Here is a 24318-nt window from a genome sequence, read left to right on the forward strand (position 1 = left end):
TATCAGGCCAGAAGCTTAAAATACGTCTATTATTACCCTGTTTCATTCTTGCCGAACTACCGTGTTTCCCCCAAAATAAGAACTGGTCTTATTTTAATGTAATACTGGGTTTAATATAATGTAATATAATATGATATAATATATACCAGGTATAATCTAATATCATACAATACAATACTGGGTCTTATATTAATTTTTGCTCCAAAAGACGCATTAGAGCTGATGATCTGGCTAGGTCTTATTTTCAGGAAACACAGTGGGCTGCATTTTTAACATTTGCTGCAAAAGACTGTATCTTGAGGACTACTTGGTTGTACAATTATTAGAAACACTAACAATAGGTTTACTGATGCAGACAAAGAAACAAAAATGATTTTTACTAATTGTTCTAATTATTTTATATTAAAAACAAACTATAAACTCTCTAATTCCATAACATTGCTCCATAACGTTGCTCCATAGCATCCCACCCAGAGTGACCTTCTTATCACGCAGGTATCCCTATTTAGAACAGTGTCTTTTCATATCAAGTCAGTAACCAGGACACTCCAAAGTTAGCACGAAATCTTTGATGATAGTTAAAATTCTTCTTTCATATAAAAAGGTAAATGCACGAGCACTTTTCTCTCCCACCTTTCGACTTCCTGGTATTTTCCAAGCCTAAAAACACTGGCAGTTGGGTAGAGGTCGGTCTACATGGCTGGCTGCTGATTGGAATGATTCAGCTGGAGGCTGAATCTGCCCCACTTTCCTGAGCGTGGTACCAACCCTCGCCCTCACCCTGCGCCCCCTGGGCCGCCCTTCCGTGCATTCCAGAACCAAGGAAGGGCGGGGGATGGTGGCACAGCCTCGCTCCGCAGAGGTCCACTCTCTTCCCAGGTGAGCGCCAGCGTCTTCCCAGGTCTCTTGCTCGCCCAGGCCAGATGTGGGAAGTAATTGCTGGGAAGTCTCGAGGGCGGACAGGAAAGAAAAGCTTTATACTTTGCAGGTAGAGGGCTGAGTTTTGAGTTCAGACAGGTTCCGAGACACTTTCTCGCTGCACGGGGTTTGGTGTGACATGGCTTTGGACTTGTTGCTACTAGTCCTTACACCCGCCCTCACGCAGCTCTGCACCTAGCCCCAGGGGGGCGCGGTGCGGGCTGGAATTGGCTTCCCTCCACCGACCTGACGCTCGGCAGGTAACTCCTCTCCCCTCCCTCGTGCTCTCAGCTTCCTGGGAAGCAAACCTTCCTCTGCCTGCGCGGCCGTTTGCGGCTCAGACTGCTCCCTGGACGTGAGTGAGGTTCCTGGCTCCCCTATAGGTCTCGGCGGGCGGGAGATTGGCGGGTGCGAGAGTGGGGTGCGGCAGGGTCCCGGGACTGCGCCCACCTTGGGCCGGCCTGGCAGAGGGGAGGGAATGGGACCTCCTCTGGCGAGCGCGCCCGAGATCGGAAATTCACCAGGGTGCAGAGTTCGGTTTCCTCTGCCCTGTCTACTTTTCTTTCATTATCGTGTACGTGAGAGTGAGTTGGGAAGTTTGAAAAGTTAAGTCTCAGGCGGGGTGGGTTCAGGTTTCCCCAGGGACGGGCGCCGCCCACCGTAGACGTGGGATTTGTTTCCTCTTTCTTCCTGGAGTCCGCGGAGGACTCGGGGAAAGGAAGCGGTAGAGAGGGGTGGGAAGGAGCCTTGTGGGAGGTAGGAAAGGGTGGAAGTGGAGGGGCCTGTGTGTGTATGGAGGTGGGGTGGGAAATACCGGGAAAAGGTGAGCTCAGGCTGCGGAGAGGCGAGGGTGTTCTTTAGGAGCAGGAGTGAAAGAGGAAGAAAAAGTTTTCCTTGACAAAATCTCTCTCTCTTTCCCCCCCATTATTTGTATCCAATCCGTCTTCTGCCTCCAGATTAGTGGAGACACACTTTTCAAACTTGAGTTGACCTGAACCTGGGTGCTTGTCTTTGATTAGCTTGCCAGGTGATTCTGGTTTGTACTCGAAATGGTTTTGAGCACCACTGCTCTCGGTTATGGTGGTCTTAAAAGTGGAGTGTGACTAGAGGAGATTGCTCCTGGAAGGGCAGTTGGGGACTGGAGGCCTATTCTTTGTCACTTGTTGGGAGAATTATTACCTATGTAAGGAAGGTGAGGAGGCAGGTAATGTGCCTGTGGTAGTTGTTGAAATCATGGGTATGTGAAGAGACGATTGTGCTTTATAGGGTAGAGTCTAGAAGTTATGGGAACCCAGGATAGCTTGCTGCTTATGCACAGAGTGATCAGGTTATAGGTTATAGGGTTTCGGACCAGGCAGTGGAGATGAGAACTAAGGTGGCTAGAACACTAAGAAAAACCATGTTGGTGGCAAGCAGTCAAGGTTAAACTATGATGTCCAACAACTCATTCCAAATTCCCTCTTGCTAGACATTTTGCCACATTACTGGCAGGCACTGAATCGCTTTCCCTTTGTCATCCCCAACAAATGCAAGAGCCCCAGGGAAATCCATGACTGAGCCTAAATCAGTCCTGACAAGCAACAGGACAATGATGAAAGGGTGTACAGAAGAGAAAGCTGGGCTTTTTGAAAATAAGAATGAGAATGGTGTGAAACAGGATGAAAGGGGGTAGGGTGGGTCTTTGTTTTATTTGTTTTCTCCCTGTCTTCCCACAGTTCCCAGAATGATGGAAGTCCCCACACCTTGCAGTTCGAAATTCCACCCCCCCTTGCTTTGGGGCTTAGCACACAGGTGGTGTACCCACCTATTAAGGGTGCTGACTGCACCCTGCAGAGCCTGCCCGAGGGGCTGGGTGGATCCTGACTTTACAGCTGGCACATTCTAGACTGCAGATGCTCAGAATTTATTGTGGGAAGCATCACCAACTGAACAGTTGCTGAAAGGGATTGCAAGATCCAGACAAACCACACCTCTGGTGCTGACTCAGTGATGTCTCCTCTGATTACTCTCTGGAGATCATTACTTTAACTGAGCAAAATCTTTTGGGATGGGTTAATTAATTTTATTCTTTTTACTATATCCCCTCATGGTACCATAGCCCTTCACAGTTTATAGTGGAGAGTCATACATTGAGTATTTTCTTGACCGTGACTTACTAGCCCTGCAAGGACTTACCTACCTGTTTCCCATTCAGTTAAATTATACAGTAATGAGTTTCCAAGATGTAGCATTGTATTTTAAGTCTGCAGAATCTTACGGTGCAAATGTGACTGGTCAAAATGTGACCCCAGGAAAGCAGGCCTCTTCTATAACATAAATCTGGTTGGAGGAAACCCTTTTGAAAAGCCTCCACTTATCTTACTTTAACTAATTATTTGTAAAATTACAAGTTGGCCTTGTTTAGCTAGTTAGGTAAGTTTGCATATCTGTCTTTCTGCCACTTGGAAAATATGAGTGTTCCAGGGATGTTTCACAATTCAGTCTGTTAAACACAATGTTACTGTTAATTTTGAAATGTGTTTTTGTTCATGTAATTATGTCTAACCTGGAAATGGAATGCATTTTAGAACTTTGTTGGGTTGGTGAATTTATCATTTGAAAATCAGATGATTTTTTTCCCCTCCACTCCCTCCATGGAAATACTGTTCTAAATGATGGTTATGGATTTTAAGGATACCACGTTACACAAATAACAGATTAAATTTTATACAAATAACATGTAAGCTCCATGAAGAATTAAATCCACCAAGATTTCTCCAAGAAATAGGTTGGAACCTTTAAGCAGTGCTTCCTTCCTGTGGAGGTGGCCAGTGAGCATTGGTCCTGTTTTGAGGTGTCTATCCCAGCCCACAAAGATGGAGGAGGGTTCCCACAGAGATTGGCACTGCCAGTTGTTAGAGACTGAATACTGTGGTCTGCTGACTCAGGAGCTGGGGAAATGGTAGGATCCAAGAGAAAGGGTATGTGTAGGGGTGGAGTAGGAGAAGGCTGGATTGTGAAGGAGAGTTTATTAAGGAGTCAGGTGGCTAACATATACGAGTACAAGAGGCAGGGGTGGGGGGTGAGGGATGCAAAATATGTTTTCAGCAGCTATGATGCTATGAGGAAGATGAACCTAGGCTGGAGAGATGATTCAAATATAAGGAATATATTCACCCATTGCGCATGTCTGTGTTGAGAAGTGCTTGAATCACGTGATCATGAATGAAATGCTATGAGGAACCTTTTCCTCTGGGGACATCTAATTACTATCCCGTTTGTATTTTGTTTTATTTTCACACAGTCCTTAGGAGTGTGGCCAGATGTCCCCTAAAGGCACATGACATTTATCTTTTGAGCTATGTAATGTGTCAAGTAATTTGTAGACTATATCAATCCTTGAGGAAAGTAAACTAGGACTACTGGCATAGGAGCAGGTGTGATCTCCATGTTACTTTTAGTGGCCCATTTTAAAGTGTTTATATAAAAGCTATGCAGTCAAGATATCTAAAGGTTACAACATTGCTCTTGTACTCTATCAAATCATTAAACACATTTATTGGCAATTATGTACCAAGTAATGTGTTCCACTCTGGGGAAACTGTTTCTGGATCTCAGGAAGCTCACTCTTAGGTACCTAATTATCAGTCTAAGTACAAACAGAAATTAACGGATCAGGTCCATATACTTAGTATTTCCTTCATATTTTCTGACGGTCCCATCAGATATTGTATATGTTCATTAATCATTTGGGAAACTGAACATTAGCAGACCTGAGTTAGTTGTGATTTTGGACAAATTACTTAAATTGTATTGGCCTCTCAGGTTTGTTACTGGCATTCTGAAGAGTTTGGAGTACATGATTACTAGCATGTCCCGTTCTGCTCTGAAATTTTCTGTGATCACTTCTTACTGAGGGTACCATAAAATAATGTTAACTAAGGCCTCTCTGAAGTATCTCTGGGAAGCTCATTATTTCTACTTCTATTGTCAAATTTTCATTTCAAAGAGTTTTAGTTCTCTATTTGTCATCACGTTGCTTCTGTGACTGCATAAGCTTTAGTCACTTGGGTAAGAAAAGGCAGTTTTCAAAGCAAAAAAGTGGCTCTTCCACCTCAATGGCTGTAATAGAATTATTCAACATGGTCTCTTTGTGTGGGCTATCATTTATATACGTGCACAAGCAACGATGGCTTTAATTCTTAACATTTCTCCATATACTTAGTCTCATCTAACTCATTCAACATCTATTCACTGATGTTTTAAAAAATTGTGTTTTTCTCAAGTAAATTTAGCTTCTGAATTATGTGTTAGAGAAGGGCAACATAAAGCAAAGTTGTTTTTGGAGTAAGGAACTATTGACACTGTTCCCCATTGGTTTCACTTTTTGCATCTCAACCTGTTTTTTTTTGTTGTTGTTGTTTTTCCATCTCTTATTATCCCTTTATTCTTTTTGTCTGATTTTATCTTTTTTCCCTTTTTTTGTCCCTACTTGTTCCTTGTCTTCTCTTTCCTTCCTTTCTTTCTCTATGCTTCTCTTCCCATTTTTCTTTGTCTTGCTTTCCCTTCTTAAATCATCTCTTCTCATACTTTCTCTTGTCTTCTTTTTCTAGCCCACCTTTCATTTTTCTTTTTCCTTCTCTCCCATTCCCTACTTCTACTTATTTGTCTATTTCTCCTCCTGTTCACCTGTTTGTTTATTTATATTTCTTTATTTCTGTCTGTTGTCTCTATCAGTACAGTTCTTTACTTTGGCAAATTATATGTTTCTAAAAAATCTATAAAAGTCAAATTAGATGAAAATCAAATAACAAATATATATTACAAGAGGGATTCTATTCCTAATAGTTAAATATATTATAAATAAAGTTTTCAATTATACTTTGAATGATAAATACAATATTTAACAATACTTTTCTAGCATTTTACACATTTAAAAATGTGTTGTTTTCCTTCACAATGGAAAATGTGTACAATGATCATCTCATTAAAACTAAAGATATACTTCTCTTAGCATGTCCAATGATTTACATCTTCAGTTCAGTTATATTCAATTTATTAGATAAGCATTTTATCACTAACATCAGGGCTTTCACTTTTCCATTTTCCAAAAACTTATAAGTTCAAGCTTCAACCAAATAGTCAAGAGTGCAAGTAAGACAGTAAAAAGAAGGATAATGATGTTATTGAAACTGTTGAAACTGTATTGACATGCTGATAGCCTCACTGTACAATTTGTTGAAACATTTGTTAATTGATGGATTAAAGACTGGATTTGTCATAGGAAAGGTACATTGAATGTCAATGTCAAATGCAGAAATATTCAAAGGTCAAAAGAACTATGTAGGGGACCATTTATACATATAATTGGAACTTTCTTTAAAAATAAATCTCAGTAGGAATATGATACTAAAGACCATTAAAATTGCAGCCTATGTCTACAATTCCTGTGTTTATTAATGTCAGGCAAAAAACATCAGTCTATATACATTGACAGCAATGTAGAAAGTACTTAATTGTAAAAGCATTAATTTGTTCAATACTAGGACAATTCTTATACACTCATATCTAATGGTGTTTATTCTCTGAGAAATCAGTCACACTGAAGCATATTCTAAGCCTTGATTCAGAGTTCTGTTATGGAGATAGGGTCTTCAAACTATTTTAAATTTCATATGTTGTTTGGAGAGATTTACTACCATTAAGCAGGTTAAGTCTTGTAGAAGAATTAGAACAAGAAATCTTAAAGGAAAGGAGCATGAAACCTCTTCAAGGCCATTGGATTAAAAATGTGAGTCTCCAGAAAGTTGGGACAGGAGCTTTTGAGCATCCTAAATAGATGTATTCGTGTATCACACATAGAATAAATCACACATAGACTTGATAGAATCATTCATTATTTGAGTTAAGGATACTATTATCTTTGATTTTAATATCACAACATAGTGGTACCATTATTTGGAGAAGACCACAAATAGTTTAAGTTATCTTGTATACATTTCATGTGAGTAGCTATTGTTTTATTTGTATAGAAGATGGTTAAAACAAGCAAAGAGAAGATAGTTTTAGATAATATAATCAATGACAACACCTTCAGAAGAATGCCAAGGTTTTTCCACTTAAAAATGTATGGTGTTCTAGGAATTGCTAAATACTGGCCACATTTTGTGGTGGAAAGCTAAGTTGAGAGACTAAGAGAGGAGTCCTGCCATTGAAATCAGTTAGAACTTAACAGCAAAGGAGTGGAAAGAGCAAGATTTACACACCTCTGTGTGTGAGTGTGCGCACACACGCATGCATACACACACACACACACAGTAAGTTGCGCAGAACAGAAAGTTACCAATGACAGTCATGATACCATGTGGGCATGCCATCCCCTGTCCTTCACTGCTACACTGACAGTGGCCTTCAGAACAAATGAAAGTCAAACAAAGGAGTTGCTTAGGTGCATTTTCTGGTTCAGGTCTGGTTTAGGCAACAGTGACTAGAGCTTTATAAACACCAGCTACATCTCAGTCCTTAGGCTCCCAGATTAAAAACACTGTCAGAGGAATTAAACACAATGCTGAAGAGAAGGGTCCCCTGAAGGGAACCCAGATTATTGTTCACATGTAATCCATAAGACTCACAAATCCATCTATACAAATCCAGCAGCACTTTTACATTTAAAGATGTATTTATTTATACCCTGTTGATTAATTTCCATGTGTGCAGATGGTATATACAAAAGTAAGAGGAGTCAATGAGGAGGATTATTTTGAAAACAATAAAAGTTTTGTACTAGTGTGGGGGTGTTTTCCAGTCGATATTTTTGGGGATTTCTGGGGGAAAATAAAAAAAAGAGCTTTGTTTCAACTGTGATATAGCTATTTAAGCAACTTTGATTAAAAGTGGATCCTGAAAGAGACTAATAAAGGATTGCTAGATTTTGAGATTGTTTTTGATGTTTTCACATATATGTGGCTCTTTACACAAATTAAAATTAAATATTTTCAGGCTAGATATATTATTGACATTTAATATTTTCTGGCACTTTAACTAAATAAATTTGTGTCCACTTGGCCAATTTCCACACAGTATTACTGTTTTTAAACCTCTACTCTTCAACTGTCCAAGATTGCTTTTTTGCCACTAAATATTTATACTTTGACTTTTGACAGCTATTCCCAACATACCTAAGCAAAATACACTTTCTTAGGACATTTTACTTGCCGTAGGTTAATGGTGAAGCACACTGTTTTGTTAAATGCATTTGGAAAGCCACTTTAATAGTTTTTACTATGTAATATTTATTATGTTTTCCTATAGCACCTGCCCCTCTGTAAATGTCAACGTACCAAGGCTGACTTTTTATTGTCTTTAATAGACTCAAAAGGTGGGATAAGAGTGCATATGACACACGTTCAACATTTCACTCCATGGGGCCCCTGTTGCCTGTAGTGCTTTTTAAAAAAAAATATATCAAGTCTTTGTTATAAATTATACTAAAGTGAGGAAACTGGGCTTGAAAGATCCTGAATCCTCCTTCCTATGGTGATCAGGGAACTGTGTATAGGTGTTGTGAAGTGGGGAGGAAAGGTAAGGCAAACAAGTGAGGGGATGGATGGATGGATGGATGGATGGATGGATGGATGGATAGTTGGATAGATAGTTATTTCTCCTTTATGAGTACACAGTGAGGGAACAATGGAACATAGATCCCAACATACTTAAAATGAAAGAAAATAGGCCTACTGACAAGACAGTGGTGATATTCAAAATATGGAATAACCAGTGTGACAGAGGTGCTGATAACTTAGAATATACCAACTTGATGGTCTTTGAGGAGCTTCCATTCTAATGAGAGGGATAAGGATATTTCTTTACTTGCTACAGATACAGTAGCAAGTAAAGAAATAACTTGATTATTTTACATAATGATAAGTGCTATAAGTTAAAGCCCAATAATAGAATTAAGCATGGCAGAGAAAGTGGGTTCTACTTAAAATGGCTAGTGTGAAAGACCTCTCTAAAGAGGTGATGTATGAGTGAGGTAGGAATGAAGGAGCATTCCAGGTAGATGGAACAACTAGTGCAAAGACCCTGAGATGGGAATTAACTTGGCATGTTAAATATAAAGAAAGAAGCCTGTTAGATATTCAGAGAAGGTGTCCAGAAACCATTTGAATATAAGAGTATGGGGTCTAGGAGAGCAGTCAAGTCTGGAGATTTGTCTCACTCATCTGTGTATATGATATTTCCTGCTGTAAAACTTTATGCAAATTATCCTGGGGAAGAATATTGACAAAGAAGCATGAAGCTAGGGGTTGACCTTAAACATAAAGCTAAATATTTCTCCAGTAAAATGGGTTTATGTGGGTACAATAGAGAATTTCAATTCAAGACACACTGGCTAATGGTGAACCCAGAGCTAGTCCAGAGAAACAAAGGAGAGGAATATTCTTTTATGGACTTGGGAGAAACTGTTGTAAATATAGAGTCCATTGGAGAAAACTGAAAGTTCAAAGTATAGTGAATTTTCATTGGCTAAGTTATGGTAGTCTCCTATTGGTTGAGCTGTTACTGGGTGGGGAATCTTTTCTTCTTCCTCCTGAGGTAGTAAAGTCCTGTCAGTTCCTGTCAGAGATACCAGGGGTCAATAGGGTGCATTAACTGACACATGTGTGAGCGTTCTCTTTTAGCCTCTCAAATCCATTTTGAAAGAGATTTCTGTTTATTAATTTTTACAGTAGAGATGAGTAAATCTCCCAAGTCCAACCAGGACAACGGGAAAATAAGTAGCTTTATGGCATTTCAAGGAAATTCTTAGCCTTCTGTCCTAGAACCCAGCATTGAGGAATTTTCAGCAATGATTTTCAGATACCTATGGCAATAACAATAGTCACTATTGAAAAAATAATTTCCCCTAGCACTGTAGTTTTCTCAAGAAAAAAAGATCCTGATCCTGCTGCAAGTTTTGCCTGCCTTTAGAGTAAAGAGATATGCATATTTCTTGAAACCAGTATTTGAGTTTGGATTTGGATGACTTATTGGATAAATTTAAGCCTCACATGGCTCTGTTTTATCAAGTTGTAAAATAATGGACTTTTAAACTTATCAGGGTTACATTTAATGATATACCAAATATTTATACTTGTAATTCATTTATACACCCAATTATTTTTTCCGGCTGAAATAAGTTCCTATAATAACAGAACTGAAACCGAAAACATAGGAGAAATGAGTCATGCTTTACAGCTAATTTGTATCACCTTTTATGTTGAAAAACACAAGACTTAGAACTTTATTTCACTAACATTAAATGCACAGAAACTATTTTCAGAATGACTTTAACATAGTTAAATATTTCAAAATACAAATTTTAGGGAGCATCCTCACACTCTACTTGATAATATCTATTCTGACAAAGTGCTCATTTTGAATTAGTATTTATATTTTTTGATAGCAATCTACAGATTTATCTAATTACTTTTACGGTACTCAGTGGGATTCTAATTATTCTTTTAAAAGCCCTTCATATGAGTAAATATTTTATATTATCAAAAATCTAACCTTCATTTAACATAAACAAATATATTTGAAAAGTTCTACATAGGTATTACCGTTTTTTTTTAAATTGACGCTTCAACATTTTTTGGCCTATCATACTTTAATCAGCTCTCATTCTGTTACATTGAGTTATTAAGGCAGTATCTTATTAATTATTTAACAATTATGAGCATTAATATTTGTGTTAATAGACAACCTCTGCTGTCACAGCTTATAGTCTAGGGAAGAAGGTAGAGAATAATGCATTTAGATAACGCATGAGAACAGGTAATGGGCAGAAATGCTGGGAGCTCCTTGCAGTGGCTCTGGGCCTAGCCCCTGAGAGTTAGGGATGGCAATGTGTATCAGTGAGCAACTTACTGAGACCTCATTAAGTGCCTGTAGTTATTTTCATTTCTTTTTATGGTCCCTGTAACCATATAACTTTAGTTTCTGGATATTCTGTACTTGCTCATGTGTTGCTCTGTAAGAATTATTAAACTATTTTATAGGCAAAGTTTTTATTACCCTGAATGAAAAAAAGGAAGATATTCTAAAGTAAAGAAAACAAAACAACTATTAGGGTACTTTTAAAAGTTGTCTTTTTCTTCAGTGCAAAACAATACATATTCATTGGTGAACATTTGGTAAATACAGAAAAGAGCCATAGAACCACCACTAAAAGAAAACCATTCTCACTTTTATGTGTGTTTTTTTTTTTTTTTTTTTGCTTTTGGGTGAATTTTCTTTAATTATAATTGTTCTTATGTATTAAGTTGATGCAAAAGTAATTGCAATTTAAAAGGTTAAAAATAATTACAAAAACCAGAATTACTTTTGCACCAACCTAATAGTTTGGTAGTCTGCTTGTTATACACATAGCATCATAACATAAGCATTTTTCCTTGCTATTAAAAGTACTAGAGACAGCTTGTGACTTTCTTGGTTTTTAATTTGTTGGTTTTGCATTTGAAAATGGGTGTGTGTAATGTTGTTTGTTTAACTTCAAAAAAAATGAAACTGAACTGTGAAGGTTGACTCAGAGGAAACTGGGAAGAGGGATAAGTAGGCAGTTCCTTGTCACACCAGAGTAAGAAACACTTTCCTAGCCACCTCCCTACTTCCAAGCAAAGTTAGCAAGTTGTGGGTATCACAAACCTTTTCAGAAAGTGAAATAAATACCTTAGAATTTTAAAGCAAAGGATGCTCCCCAACTCAACTTGTTACATACTATAGGACTCCATCGAAAATATGTCCTCTGCTTGAATACGTACAGAAAGAGAATATTTACTAAGAGAGTAAGTGAAAAATAAAGTCTCATTAATAAATGAAACTCCTTCCTATTTTACTACCTAACCATTTTTTAGCAGTGTTTATGGCTGATGTAGAGTTTGAGGGCTTTTATCTCACTTAATCCCTATAGAAATCCTTCGCAGTAAATAATGTTATTTTACCTATTTTCCAGTGAGGAACGTCCTTTAGAGCCCTAAAGTTACATGGCTGAGGTCTCACAACCAATATGTGGCAGAGCAGAAGTCAAATCTTAGGCCATCTTACCCACTCTGTGATGGTGTCAACCTGTGATTTGTCATTCAGCCCTACTTTCCCACTTTATGTAATTGAAGACTACTCTTAGGTGTCTCTCTTAGTGTTCTCTTTGTATTAAACACTAAATTTTCAACTGTTCTTTGTGACATAATCTGCCTCAAACTGTGCTCAATCCTGTACTTGTATAGTTAATTTTTAATGTAAATTCAAACTTTTACATTTATTGAATTTAACCTTTTTATGTTGATTTATTATTTCACCCCATTTAAGATCATTTTGAATATTAATTCTGGCATCTCATATGTATGCTGTTGTTCAGTTCTGCAAACTGTATCAATGTTTTTCTATTTATCTAAGTGATTTTTACACATATTTACCGGGACCAGGATAAGATGGACCACTTTGGCACAGTTCAAGATACAGCCCCATTCTGATCACCTCGTCCCATTCATTTGAGATTCTGAAGTGCTAATATCAAGATGGAATCCAATTCAAGAGTAGTTTCAGTATTGGTAAAATTTCCCTTGCATTTTAAGCTATGTATAGTGCATTCCTCTGCAATTTGACTATTGCGTGTGTGTCTGAGTAAAGGGTCTATCATTTTTTCTTTGACTTTCTCTACAGGAATTACTCAATACTTCCAAATGATACTGAATGATTATGTTTTGAAGTCATTAACATATATTGTAGGCCTTTCTATTCTTATATCTGAACAATACGTTATACTGTGGATGGCAAATATATTGAATAACAGCTAGTATGAACAAACTCTAGAATTATTTCTTGTGTAAGTGATATCCTCGACCCATGCCACAATGAAAAGAAATTAAGGAAATTAAATGTTAAGGTATTGTGCAAATGGAATTTTCATTTCGGATTTATACAATTAATTGTAATATTTAGATTTGTCCTTTTCTTAAGTTTGTTGAGATGGGTAATTCTCTTGGTGATCTACATATGGAGATGTTTGTACCCAGCACTCAGTACTGAGTGTGCTACATGTTCATGTATCCCTTACCTTGCCAAAAATTATACTTTGGAAGACTGTAATGTGCCGTTGGGCCAAGTAACACTTATATAACAAAGAAGCCAGCTTAGAATTTCTAAATAAATTTGTATGCAAATTAGGTATCAAATTATACTTGACTGTTTGAGTATTATAATGAATTTTTAATTTAATAGTAGCTTCTTTAATGTTTTAATTCTCATCTTAAATTTCTGATAATTAAATTCAAAGTCAAACACAACCTTGGCGGCTAAAAATTTGAAGCAAGAGGAGACATGATTTTCAACTGTTGTGGACCATAAATTTTGACTGAATGAGACAGATATTCTCAAACAATCTGTAAAACATTTTCTCATATTCTGTAGGTAGACATTTTGCTATATATCATAAAGTCAATTAGCCCCCAAAAAGATTGATTTGAGATTTGTTTTGGTCAGTATTTGAGAGATTAAAATGTTCCTTAATAAAATTTGCTCAATATTGAAGTTATGTCAGTACTCGAAATAATTTCTGGTTGGAAAATTAATTTTATTTATTACGTTTCTTTTTTAAATTCTTAAGGTTTAAAAATAAAAAAACAAATTTCATATGTATTTGTATTAGCTTCCCAGTGCTGCTCTAACAAAATAAAATAATAAAATTAGAAAAAAAAAAAGAAACAGAATTTATTCTCTCAGAGTTTTGCAAGCCACTACACAGTCCTAAATCAAAGTGTCATCAGGACCATGTTCTGTTTGAGGGCTCTAGAGAAGAATCTGTCCCATGCCTTTCTCTTAGCTTTGGTGTTGCCAACCATCCCTAGTTCCAGTCTTTGCCTTGCTAATTACTTGGAGTTGTTCCTGGGTAGTCTGTGTCAACTTTCTCCTTATCAGCACACCAGTCATACTGTATTGGGTCCCACCCTAATTGAGTACACCCTCATCTTAACTTGATTACATCTACAGAGAAGACCCTGTTTCCAAATAAGATCACATTTCCTGGTACTGAGGGTTTGTACTTGGACTTATCTTGTTGGAGGACACAGTTTCAGTACAACCCAGAACAACTTTCAGTAGTTGAATAGAAACAGCCTAAGACAGAAGTTGGAAAGGAGACCTCAGAGTTGTTAGCATGTGTATATTTCTTTCAAAGTCTTGACTTTGGATCATCTGCTTGCCCGTTAAGTACAGTAATTATAACCTCAGACTATTTGTGATGTAAGAATGTTGTAATTTCTCTTTGAAGCATCTTTCCATTGACTTATTATTTCAGAAGTCTTTTTAATGAATCTTTCCAGATCAGAAACCTTTGACAAATTGACACTAGGTTTGCCTATTTCGTTAATATTGCAGTTGGTGAAATAGTAAGTGACATTGCTAATGGTATGACATTACCTTTTTTACATTTAAAAAACTCTTGTAATCAAACCTTTTTTGTAACGTTATAGCAATTATACTGTAATAGGTTGTTAAAATGAAAAATAGTAATGATAATAATAATGTTAATATTAAAAGCTGAATACTTTAAGTGCATTACCTCATTTGTTCCTTAGAATGACTCAGTGAGGTGAAGACTGCTATTGTCCTTTCTACACATGATCAAATCAAGGCTTCTGGACACAGGTTTCTTTTCCAAGAGCTTCACAGTAATTGGGGAAGCTGGCTTTGAACCTGTCAGTCTGACCCTATAAACAAGCTCTCACCCTCTATGCTATATATTGTTTTGGTTTTGTTTCCTATTCAAGGCACACAAAATTGCTCATCAGTATGATTTTTTAATTAAACTTTTTTATTTTGAGATTATTGTCGATTCATAGGCAGTTGAGAGAAATAATTCCAAGGGATTCCATGTAGCCTTTAACTCAGTTTCCCCCAGTGGTGATGTCTTGCAAAATTATATTATATCTCAACCAGTACATTGACATTAAATCTTGACAGCATCCTGTCAAGATTCAGGACGTCTCCATCACCACCCAAATCACTCCTGTTGCCCTTTTAGAGCCACATCTACTTTCCTCCTCCACACGCCTCCCTTACGATGACTCCATGAGGTGAACCCTGCCAACCACTAATCTGATCTCGGTTTCTATAATTTTGTCATTTCAAGAGTGTTATATAAATGGAATCATGCAGCATGTAATCTTTGGGGAATTTTTTTTTTTCATTCAGCATAATTCTTCGAAGAGTCATCTAGATAATAGCAATCTAGTATCAATAGTTTGTTCATGTTAGTGCTGAGTAGTATTCCATAGAATGAGTGTACCAGTTTGTTTAATATTCACCTGGTAAGGACATTTGAGTTGTTTCCAGTTTGGAGCTATTGGGAATAAAGCCACTGTGAATATTCATGTACAAGTTTTTGTGTGAAGGTTAGTTTTCATTTCTGTAGGATAAACCCCAAAAGGGCAGTTGCTGCATCATATGTCATTTGCATATTTAGCTTTATAAAGGAAACTGCCAAACTGTTTTTGAAATCTAATTTTTTATACCTTGTTTTGTATCCTTTGTATTTACAGATTTAACATTTGGCAGTAATACTTTCCACAAATGACACTAAAGATTCAATATCAAATGTATTTTGTAATTGTTTTAAGGTATGGATGCAATTCTATATTTTATAAGGATGTTTTTTTCTGGAATGAAGTCACTTAACAAGTAGATGAGCCCAGCATTCTGCTCAGCTTTTACATCATAGCGGGATATTATTTTTCTCTACTCGTTAACTCTACTGTGTATGTTGATAACTTTCTAGGGGTTTTTAATGGTTATTAATAAATAATGTGCTTTTATATGTTTAGGCATACCCGATTAATTTTATCCTCACATTAAGCCCTACAAATGTTCAATGACTTACCTCTTGGGAGTCCAGTACTAAGTCTGTACCTAAGTACAGGTGCTATTTTATTGCAGTACCCATTTATGTAGGTGCCATTACCTTGCTGTTCTCCCTTAAAATTTGTTTGTAGATGGCTCCTTCACAAGTATCCCTTGTACACAGCTCTTGTTTACAGTGGTTAGACTATTGCCTCTCCAGCAGGACAATATCAAGTGTATTTATCTTTTAACTCTTGTACATAATATCTCAAAGTCTATGCTCAAAGTCTATTGCATTTTTTTCTTTGATGTGTTTTTCAGCATTGTATCTGGCTGTCATTGCCATTTGATTAGTCCTATAGTGTTTCACTTTTTTTCTCATCTTTGTTTTTTGCCTTCATAATTAACTTTTCACCTATGTCTTCGTGGTTTTGCTTTCATACGTTCTTTTTTATCTCTGTGGTTTCTCAATTTACCCATAGTTTAAGAATGAATTTTTGCTGCTGCAAAGTATATATTTGACAGATAAAGCTCAGAAACGAATACAGTTTTTTAAACTACTTTCTGCATTTTAACTTCCAAAGGTAATATGTGTTTAATATAGAAATTCAAAAGTTAAATTTTAAAACGGTAAGAAATAAGTGCTAAGAAAACTTAAAATTTTTCTGTACAATCAGCAGTTACCTACCATTTTTAACAATTACAAATGATAAATGTGATTTTCATGTGATCGGTGGATGCTTGTTCCACATGCACTGGAATTATCAAATGAAAATCACACCTTACAAAATTTTAGGGACGTATATTTGAATCAAATGGATTGATTCTGTTAAACAAATGGAAATCTTTTTTCTTTGTTATAAATGAATATTTTATCCAAACGTGACCTTTAATGAACATTGACAAAGTCATTAATTAGTAGTATGATATCATGCATATGAAGTGAGCAAATTGATGAAGATTTCTCACCCTTGGCACTATCGACATTTTAGGCCAGATAATTCCTCAGTGTGGGCGGCTGTCCCAGGCATGGAAGCATGTGTAGCAGCATCTCGGGCCTCTACACACTATATGTCAGTAGCATGAGTAGGTTTTGTTTTTATTCTTGTATCAGGTTTAATCATTAGGATTCCTATACTTTTAGACTGTCTTGGTAAAAATTCTGAGCCTAGGGATGGAGGCAGGATTGTCTCCACTAATATACCCTGTTTCCCCAAAAGTAAGACCTAGCTGGACAATCAGCTGTAATGCGTCTTTTGGAGCAAAGATTAATATAAGACCCAGTCTTGTATTATATTACATAAAACCTGGTCTTATATTATAGTAAAATAAGACTGGGTCTTTTATTAATTTTTGCTCCAAAAGGTGCATTAGAGCTGATTGTCCAGGTAGGTCTTATTTTCAGGGAAACACGGCTGTAAAGTGGACCCTTTATTTTCTTTGCTCCTCGGCTCCGCCTTAGTATATATGATGGTTGTTTTCTGATCCCTTCCTGCCCAGAAAATCTTGTGGCCTTCTTGTTGATTCCTTCACAACTTCTCAGTATAATTAGTGATTCCTATTACATATTTTGAGCTAAAGAATAAATAAAGGTAATGGCTTCCTGGGTTACCTTTCCAAATCAGATTTGAATTTTGGGTTGCCTGAGTATGAAAAGGCTGAGTTAAGTGGAAAATTTAAAATTAGGGCAAGGTCCCTGACAAAGATGTCTTTAGTGAAATTAGCCCTTTCATGCTTGTAGCACATCATAGAATTGTACTTTGTTTAAATTCACACAATGGGGATCGTGACTTCAAAAGACTGGGCAGTCCCTTAGTTGACTGAGATAAAATCCAATCCAGTATCTCACACAGTGAGGGATTGAATGAATAACATTTTGTGGGCATTATGAGGGATGAGGTGTGAGCTTGAAAAGGCAGATTTTGATGCCTCAGAGAAATCCCTGAATTATCTTTGATGTTTTAAATTTCTTCATCACCTATATACACTGTCAAACTACCAAATATCAAGAGTTCTTGCTTTGAACCATCCCTGGAATACTCTTGTCATTTCTTCACGGGGTATCTGAATGCTGAAAGACTTTCCTGGCTACTTGTCTCTCTTCCATTCCCCTGATAATTCCAAACTAATTGTTTTAAACACAGTTTTGCTGCATCACACAAGTCTCCTGTGTCTCTCCACACCTGGCTCCATCGTGTCTATTCAACATTATCTCCTACTCCTACTAAAAGGAATGTGCTTGCTAGCAGGCCAAGTTTTTTTCACTAAGTTATGAATGTACAAGCTCATACCTGTTCTGTGCTTTTGCTCGTTTTTCACTCTTGTGTGGGATGAAAATACTCATTTTGTCACCTGGTCATATTCTTACTCACTATCCCAGGTTCAGCTAAAGCCCACCTCCTGTAGAGGGTTATCTGTACCTGGTTTATTTCATACTGATTTCTGCTTGCTTTTATCTGAAAGCATTGATGACAGGCCATACTCATTTTGGCTCTTAGCAATATATGGCTTTGTTCAAACTGATAACAAGCAGTTTTTCATGTACACTTTGCCTCTTCTTCAGCTAATTAACAAATTCCCAGAAAGCGAGTGTTGTGTGCCTTTTATATTTCATCAGTATGTGATTATATGTATAACAAGTACTCAGTAAAAGCCTTGTGTTAATGGCTAGCCAGGTACTGATTGTGTTCTATTTTAAAATATGTTAAAGCCAAAATCAAAAAGGCTTGTAGAAACTGATACCACCATGTATGTAGTCTCAGACTAAAGTTAAGAAGAATGAACTTTGTGGATATCAGAGAAGGAAGGTGTATTTCCTTAGGTGAGAAACTGAAAGTAGAGGCACCTTGGAAATGGAAAATCAACTAGCAGTCTGTAAAAAGAAATATATTTGTGGTAGATATTTGAATTATGATGCAATATCACTTTGGATATGAAAATGTGTATCATATTGAGCTACAGGAACTAGAAATAAGTAAATATAAAAATTCTAGCTAACATGGATTATAAAGCATTTGATTAGGAAATTCTAACTGATCTTGATTTCCTTCTTTTCAAACACCCAGATACTTCTTGTTGCTGCACAAATGGACATTTGAAAGTGCTGTTGTCAAACACTTGCAAGAATGGAGACCTCGTCAATGCTGTCCTCGTTGAATGATGAGTGTAAATCAGACAATTACATTGAGCCTCACTACAAGGAATGGTATCGAATAGCCATTGATATTCTGATTGAACATGGGTTAGAAGCATACCAAGAATTTCTTGCCAAGGAACGAGTATCAGACTTTCTAGCTGAGGAAGAAATTGATTATATTTTGAAAAATGTCCAGAGTATTGCACAAAGTGCAGCACATGGTAGTGATGATTCCTGGGATGACACCTCATCTTCAGGGACTTACTGGCCCATTGAGTCTGATGTGGAAGCTCCAAATCTTGACTTGGGCTGGCCGTATGTGATGCCTGGACTCTTAGGGGGTACCCATATAGACCTCCTCTTTCATCCACCGAAAGCACACCTACTTACAATTAAGGAAACTATTCGGAAGATGATAAAAGATGCAAGAAAGGTAATAATATTTCTATTTCTAAATTAAAAAAATTGAAACATGTGGAAAAGCACCAGAGTAGTATAACATATATGTATAATAAAATAATCTCTATGTGTATGAACCATGCTTAATGTTTTCAGGAAGTATACATATGGATACATACAACGGTTGTACTTCCCATGTCTTGCATATCTGAGACAATGGTGTTAAGTCCCTGTTAAAGGTGGAGCTTTCCTTCTCTTCATAATGTACATACACCCAAGAGACCTTATGCCCACGAAGGATAAGGTGTGTGGACTGGGAATGAGATGATTTGATGCATTCATAAGTTCAAAGCACTTAAATTTTTCTTAATTTCTGATATGTTGTTGGCAAATCTCATGAAATTTTCTTTGTTCTCAATAGGAATCAGCCTTAAATCTTGCTCAGGATATAGTTTATGCTATTAAATAAACCATAGATGTACTTATTTCCTGAGTTGTGTGGAAACAGTATAAAATCAGGCATGATCATGTAAAATTCTGAAGGAAGGTCCTACGAGGTACTTAGCATTTTAGGGCCCCGGTGCTTTTTATTAAATATTTATATTGGCTTATAAATCTCAGAAGTTCTATTTTAGAGCTCATATTAAATTGTAGAAATTTTCTTTTAATCAATTAAATACAAATATTGAGAGTTTTCTATGTACGCAGAACCATGATAGGCAATTTGGAAACTAACAAAATTTCCTAAGCTGTTTCTTGAGCTCAACCTAGAGTTTGAAAATGTATGGACAAAAAGTTAGGATTTTTAACTGTAAAGTGTCTAGTTCTTAGTTATAGATACTGTACAATATAGAGATTTAGATCTAAAAGGGACCGTAGGATGCATACATACAAGGAGTTGCTTTCTTTCATGTCAACAAGATACAGAAATGCTAGAAAAAAAGCATGCGTTTATGAAGTACAGAAATACGAGACTCTTGAAATCCACAGTGACATGGTAACCGTTTGCAAGACAAGCAACTAAAAGCTTCGCAATCATGTTAGGGAAACACAGTGTTCTGAAGCTAATGTCAAATGTAGGCTTTGCAAAAGTAAAGTGATTATCTTTTCCCAAACCTTTTGAGCTCAAATAACCTGACTTTTTTTAGCCACACTAACTCCTTGAGCAGAATTACATTAAAGAAAGCACTAATCTATTCCAATTGTTATAAATTAACTATAGAATCAGGCACACAACAGGTGTCCACACTTTTATTGAATGAATTGAACTGTCAGTTCCATTTTCTGACTTGAACCATGAATATTTTTAATACTGTATTATCCTGTGCTCTGTGAACATATTATACAATTGTATTTTGTAAAACAAGAGACCGAAAGGCAAGAATATACTTGTGTCCTTGTAAAGGTAAAACAACAAATATCAAGTACCAACAATTGCTAATTTCTGTTTGGGGGCACAATATGTTTTTGAACCATGATGTTGTTAAGTGAAAATTGAAAAATAAATTAGTGAAGATTAATGTTATTATTATGGTAAACTTAGTACTTATGAATTCATCAGCCTACATCATGGCTGGTTTCCTTTGGAAGACTGTATTTCTGTGATGCAAAATGAAATTCAGGAGATACTGTGACTTCTTGGGCTAGCACTCGCTGGAAACTGAACATTAGTCATAACTGTTCAATGTGTTTTCCTTTATAAGGTGACAGCTATTTATGTGGAGAGAATGTAAAAGTAACATCTTCTGCCTGGGCATTGTCTGCTGGGAGCTCTCAATGGCATTAACAAGCTGAGGAACTTGAAGTTCATACTGTAAAACAGTAGTGTTGGATTACGCTTCTCTTTCACAAAATCAAAGTGACATAAAATAAGAAAGATAAATTTTTACCTAGCCTATTAGTTATGAGGATCAACTTTCTGCTTTTGAACTATTTTCAGAGGACAAATTCTCTTTATTGGTAACTCTCAGTGAATTGTCATAGTATTATAAAGAGGGATACCTTTTTCTCATAAAATGTTTGAATAACGTGTTTTTTTAATGGACAAAAGATTCTTACCTCCAAATTTCTCAGGGAGATTCTTTTAGTAATCAACATTATGAAACTCTATGCAGATATGAGGCCAAACAAGTAGGGCTAGGAACCAGCAAAGTAGAACCCAGAAAGCCATCTCAGACAAAAATTTAAATCCATTTTCACTGTTATGTTTGCAACTGAGGTAGGGTACTTATGAAAATAAATGCCATATTATTGGAAAAATCTTAAAATAATAAAAAGAACACAAAAGCAATTTTCTTAGAGATCCAAACATTTGAAGTCTGATTATAACTACCAAATTAAACTAGTCTCTTGAGAAAGAAAATAAAAGTGGTACTATATTTTATCTGTCTTTACCGGAAATATTTTGTTTTTGAAGTTCACTAATTTATATGTGTTTGACTTGCTGACCTTAAACAAATGGTCTGATAATTCTCCAACAAAAATGGGTTTATTCAGGAACAACAAAGAATTGTAATTCTGGATTGTCTAATAGCAAACCAGGCATAAGTTCAGAGAACAAAAGAGAGGGATATTCTTTTATAGAGGAAAGGGGGGTGCTCAGAGGGGATGTTGTAAACAGAATCCATTGTAAGAGACTGAGAATTTGAAGTGTAGTGGCTTTTCATTGGCTGAGTTGTAACAGTCTTTCACTGGGTTAATGGTTCCTGGGCAAGGAGAAGATCTTCCTTCTTCCTGCTGGAGTAGTAGTACAAAAACATCTTTCTGTTGGAGAGGAAAGTAAGTCTCTTCCTGTTTGGGAACTGACAATGAGAGCTCCTCCTACGCGTCCTCCCAAATCCCAACTCCAATTTAAATGAGGTTCTGTTTATTAATCTTCACAGTTTCTATTTTAAGTAATACAATCATTCTGCTTTTATAAGCAGAATATAACCTTTATAATATTTTAGAAATCCATAGATTTGTTTTTATTGATTCATATTATTTTTGTCAGTTGTCACTTAGAAGTTGTTTAGAGGTTTTTATTCCTTTTCTTTTGCTTTCTTTCTTTTTTTCTTTTGCATGTTTACTTATTTTGTTATTTAAGAATTTTCCTTTGGGAAAATCTAATTGCAGTTAACATCTTACTTGTGCCTAAAAGGCCCACATTTTTATTTACTGGCTCTTTTTCTAACCCCTTTCTATTTTCACCATGTGGTTGACATAATTACATTTGGGTCAACTTTATAAAGTCTGATAGCATCTAGCAAGACTTTTCTCAGGTAATTATTTGTCTCTCAGGAGGTGTTCCCAAGATGATATATGCATGTATTCCTAATTACTGTGAATACCTCTTAAGAAAGTATCCTCTCTAATTACTTAAAAGAAAAGTCATCTTTCATTAAAGTAATTTTTCTTCTAGCCACTCAGTGATAGATATACATAAATTATAACTTCTGATAGTCTTGAATATGTAAATGTTTAACCAGAATGCCATTTGCCTCTCTGTTTCCTAATTCTAGGCTAGCTGCTTCTATGAGATGTGAATCTTACTCTTGTGAAATATGGAATCAAGAAGACACATAAGCAAAAGTCTAGTGAGAATTAGGGCAAATTAATTTCTGAGGTGCTCTGTACTGCATTTCCTGAGTTCAGGTCTTGGTTTCTCCCTGAGTCACTGTTCCTAGGTGTGTCTGTTATGGCCGAGGGAGTTATTAGTAATACAGAGAAACATTAACTCTCAAGTGGCCCTGTGGCTGCCGCTGGGAAGGTGAACAGATGATGGGGGTGTTTCCTGAGATTTGACTAGTATTGTAAAAGCAGTACTAGACTACAGGCTTGATCCCAAGGGCTCTACCAATAACTAGGTATGGACTCTACAAGTCATTGCCCCTCCCCAGGTATCTTCATTTATTTAAAGATATGAAGCAAAGCCTTTTACTGTTTTTTAAGTCTAATGTTCCTGTCTGATGTTCCTGTCTAAATCTAATACCGCTTAGCAACTCAAGTTCATTTTCATATGTTATACTCCTTGCTGAATTAGCCATTATATGAATCAATTTTATTGTGTCATAATGTGTCACTTCCGTCTGCATTACTTTGCAACCATATCCTATTCAGGTAAATGGTATTTATGTATTTATCACTGTCTTTATTAGATTTGGCTCCTCTCTCTCCAAATGTTCTTAGTTTTTGTTAAGAATTTCCTTTTTGCTCCCTCCCTATTCCAACTCTCACTGTGAATACTATCGTCTTTGAATTTGAATCAAAATTAGTTTCTTCCAGTAAATACCTTTTGCTTAGTCAGATTTAATGACATGATTACTCTGTGATAATTATTGGAACATCTCTCACCTCTTCTCTGAAAATAATAGATTATATATACATATATATATATGAGAGAGAGAGAGAGATGCCTTGTTAAAACTGTACTGACTATTGCTGTGTCTCTATGGGAATACTCTTTCTACGCCAAACTCCTGGTGCTATACAGAGATAAGGCATTCCATATTCTGCTCGATTCATTTACACACTGCTTTCCTCCACAACTACCAACAATCATTATGGTATATCGATACCATAATGATATCAAGTATATAATTTTTAAAACAGTTGCTTAAGGGAGAGGAGAGAGGAAGGAAGCTACCATGTCAAGACTCTTCAACCTTATAGCAAGATAAGAGTCTGGGATTTCCTTGATTGACTTCATGACTTTTATGGGAACAAGCTGTAGTTTCTCTCTCTCTTTTTCTTTTTTTTTTTTTAAATTGCCCAAGTTCAAATGATGCTCTTTTTAAGAGGCTTCATGGACTGGTATGAAGGCTCCGAATCTTGGGTTGGATCCAGCTCAAACTGCTGTTTGTATTAGACATTACACTATAATCTCTGAGCTTCATTTTTTCCATTGGAAAATACTCCATAGGATCCTTGTGAGATGCAAATACTCCATAGGATCCTTGTGAGAATGGAATGAAATAGCTGACACCTACCACACATTTAAAACCCTATGTATGGTGTTAAGATGACAACTC

The 24318-nt window shown here is 36.4% G+C and overlaps 1 protein-coding gene across 3 annotated transcripts in view; it reads left to right on the forward strand.

Annotated features, from left to right (window-relative positions):
- The first annotated feature begins 440 nt into the window (after positions 1-440).
- FAM83B (family with sequence similarity 83 member B) overlaps positions 441-24318 on the forward strand; it is a 75167-nt gene continuing 51289 nt past the window's right edge. Inside the window, exons 1-2 of one of the 3 annotated variants that reach the window (XM_019734580.2) lie at positions 441-879; positions 18840-19343. In XM_019734580.2, coding sequence (XP_019590139.2) covers positions 18900-19343 — 444 coding nt within the window. In that variant the 5' untranslated portion in view covers positions 441-879; positions 18840-18899. The other 2 variants (XM_019734578.2, XM_019734579.2) reach the window with 2 other exon arrangements.

Source organism: Rhinolophus sinicus, linkage group LG05 (assembly GCF_036562045.2).
Source record: "Rhinolophus sinicus isolate RSC01 linkage group LG05, ASM3656204v1, whole genome shotgun sequence".
NCBI lineage: Eukaryota > Metazoa > Chordata > Mammalia > Chiroptera > Rhinolophidae > Rhinolophus > Rhinolophus sinicus.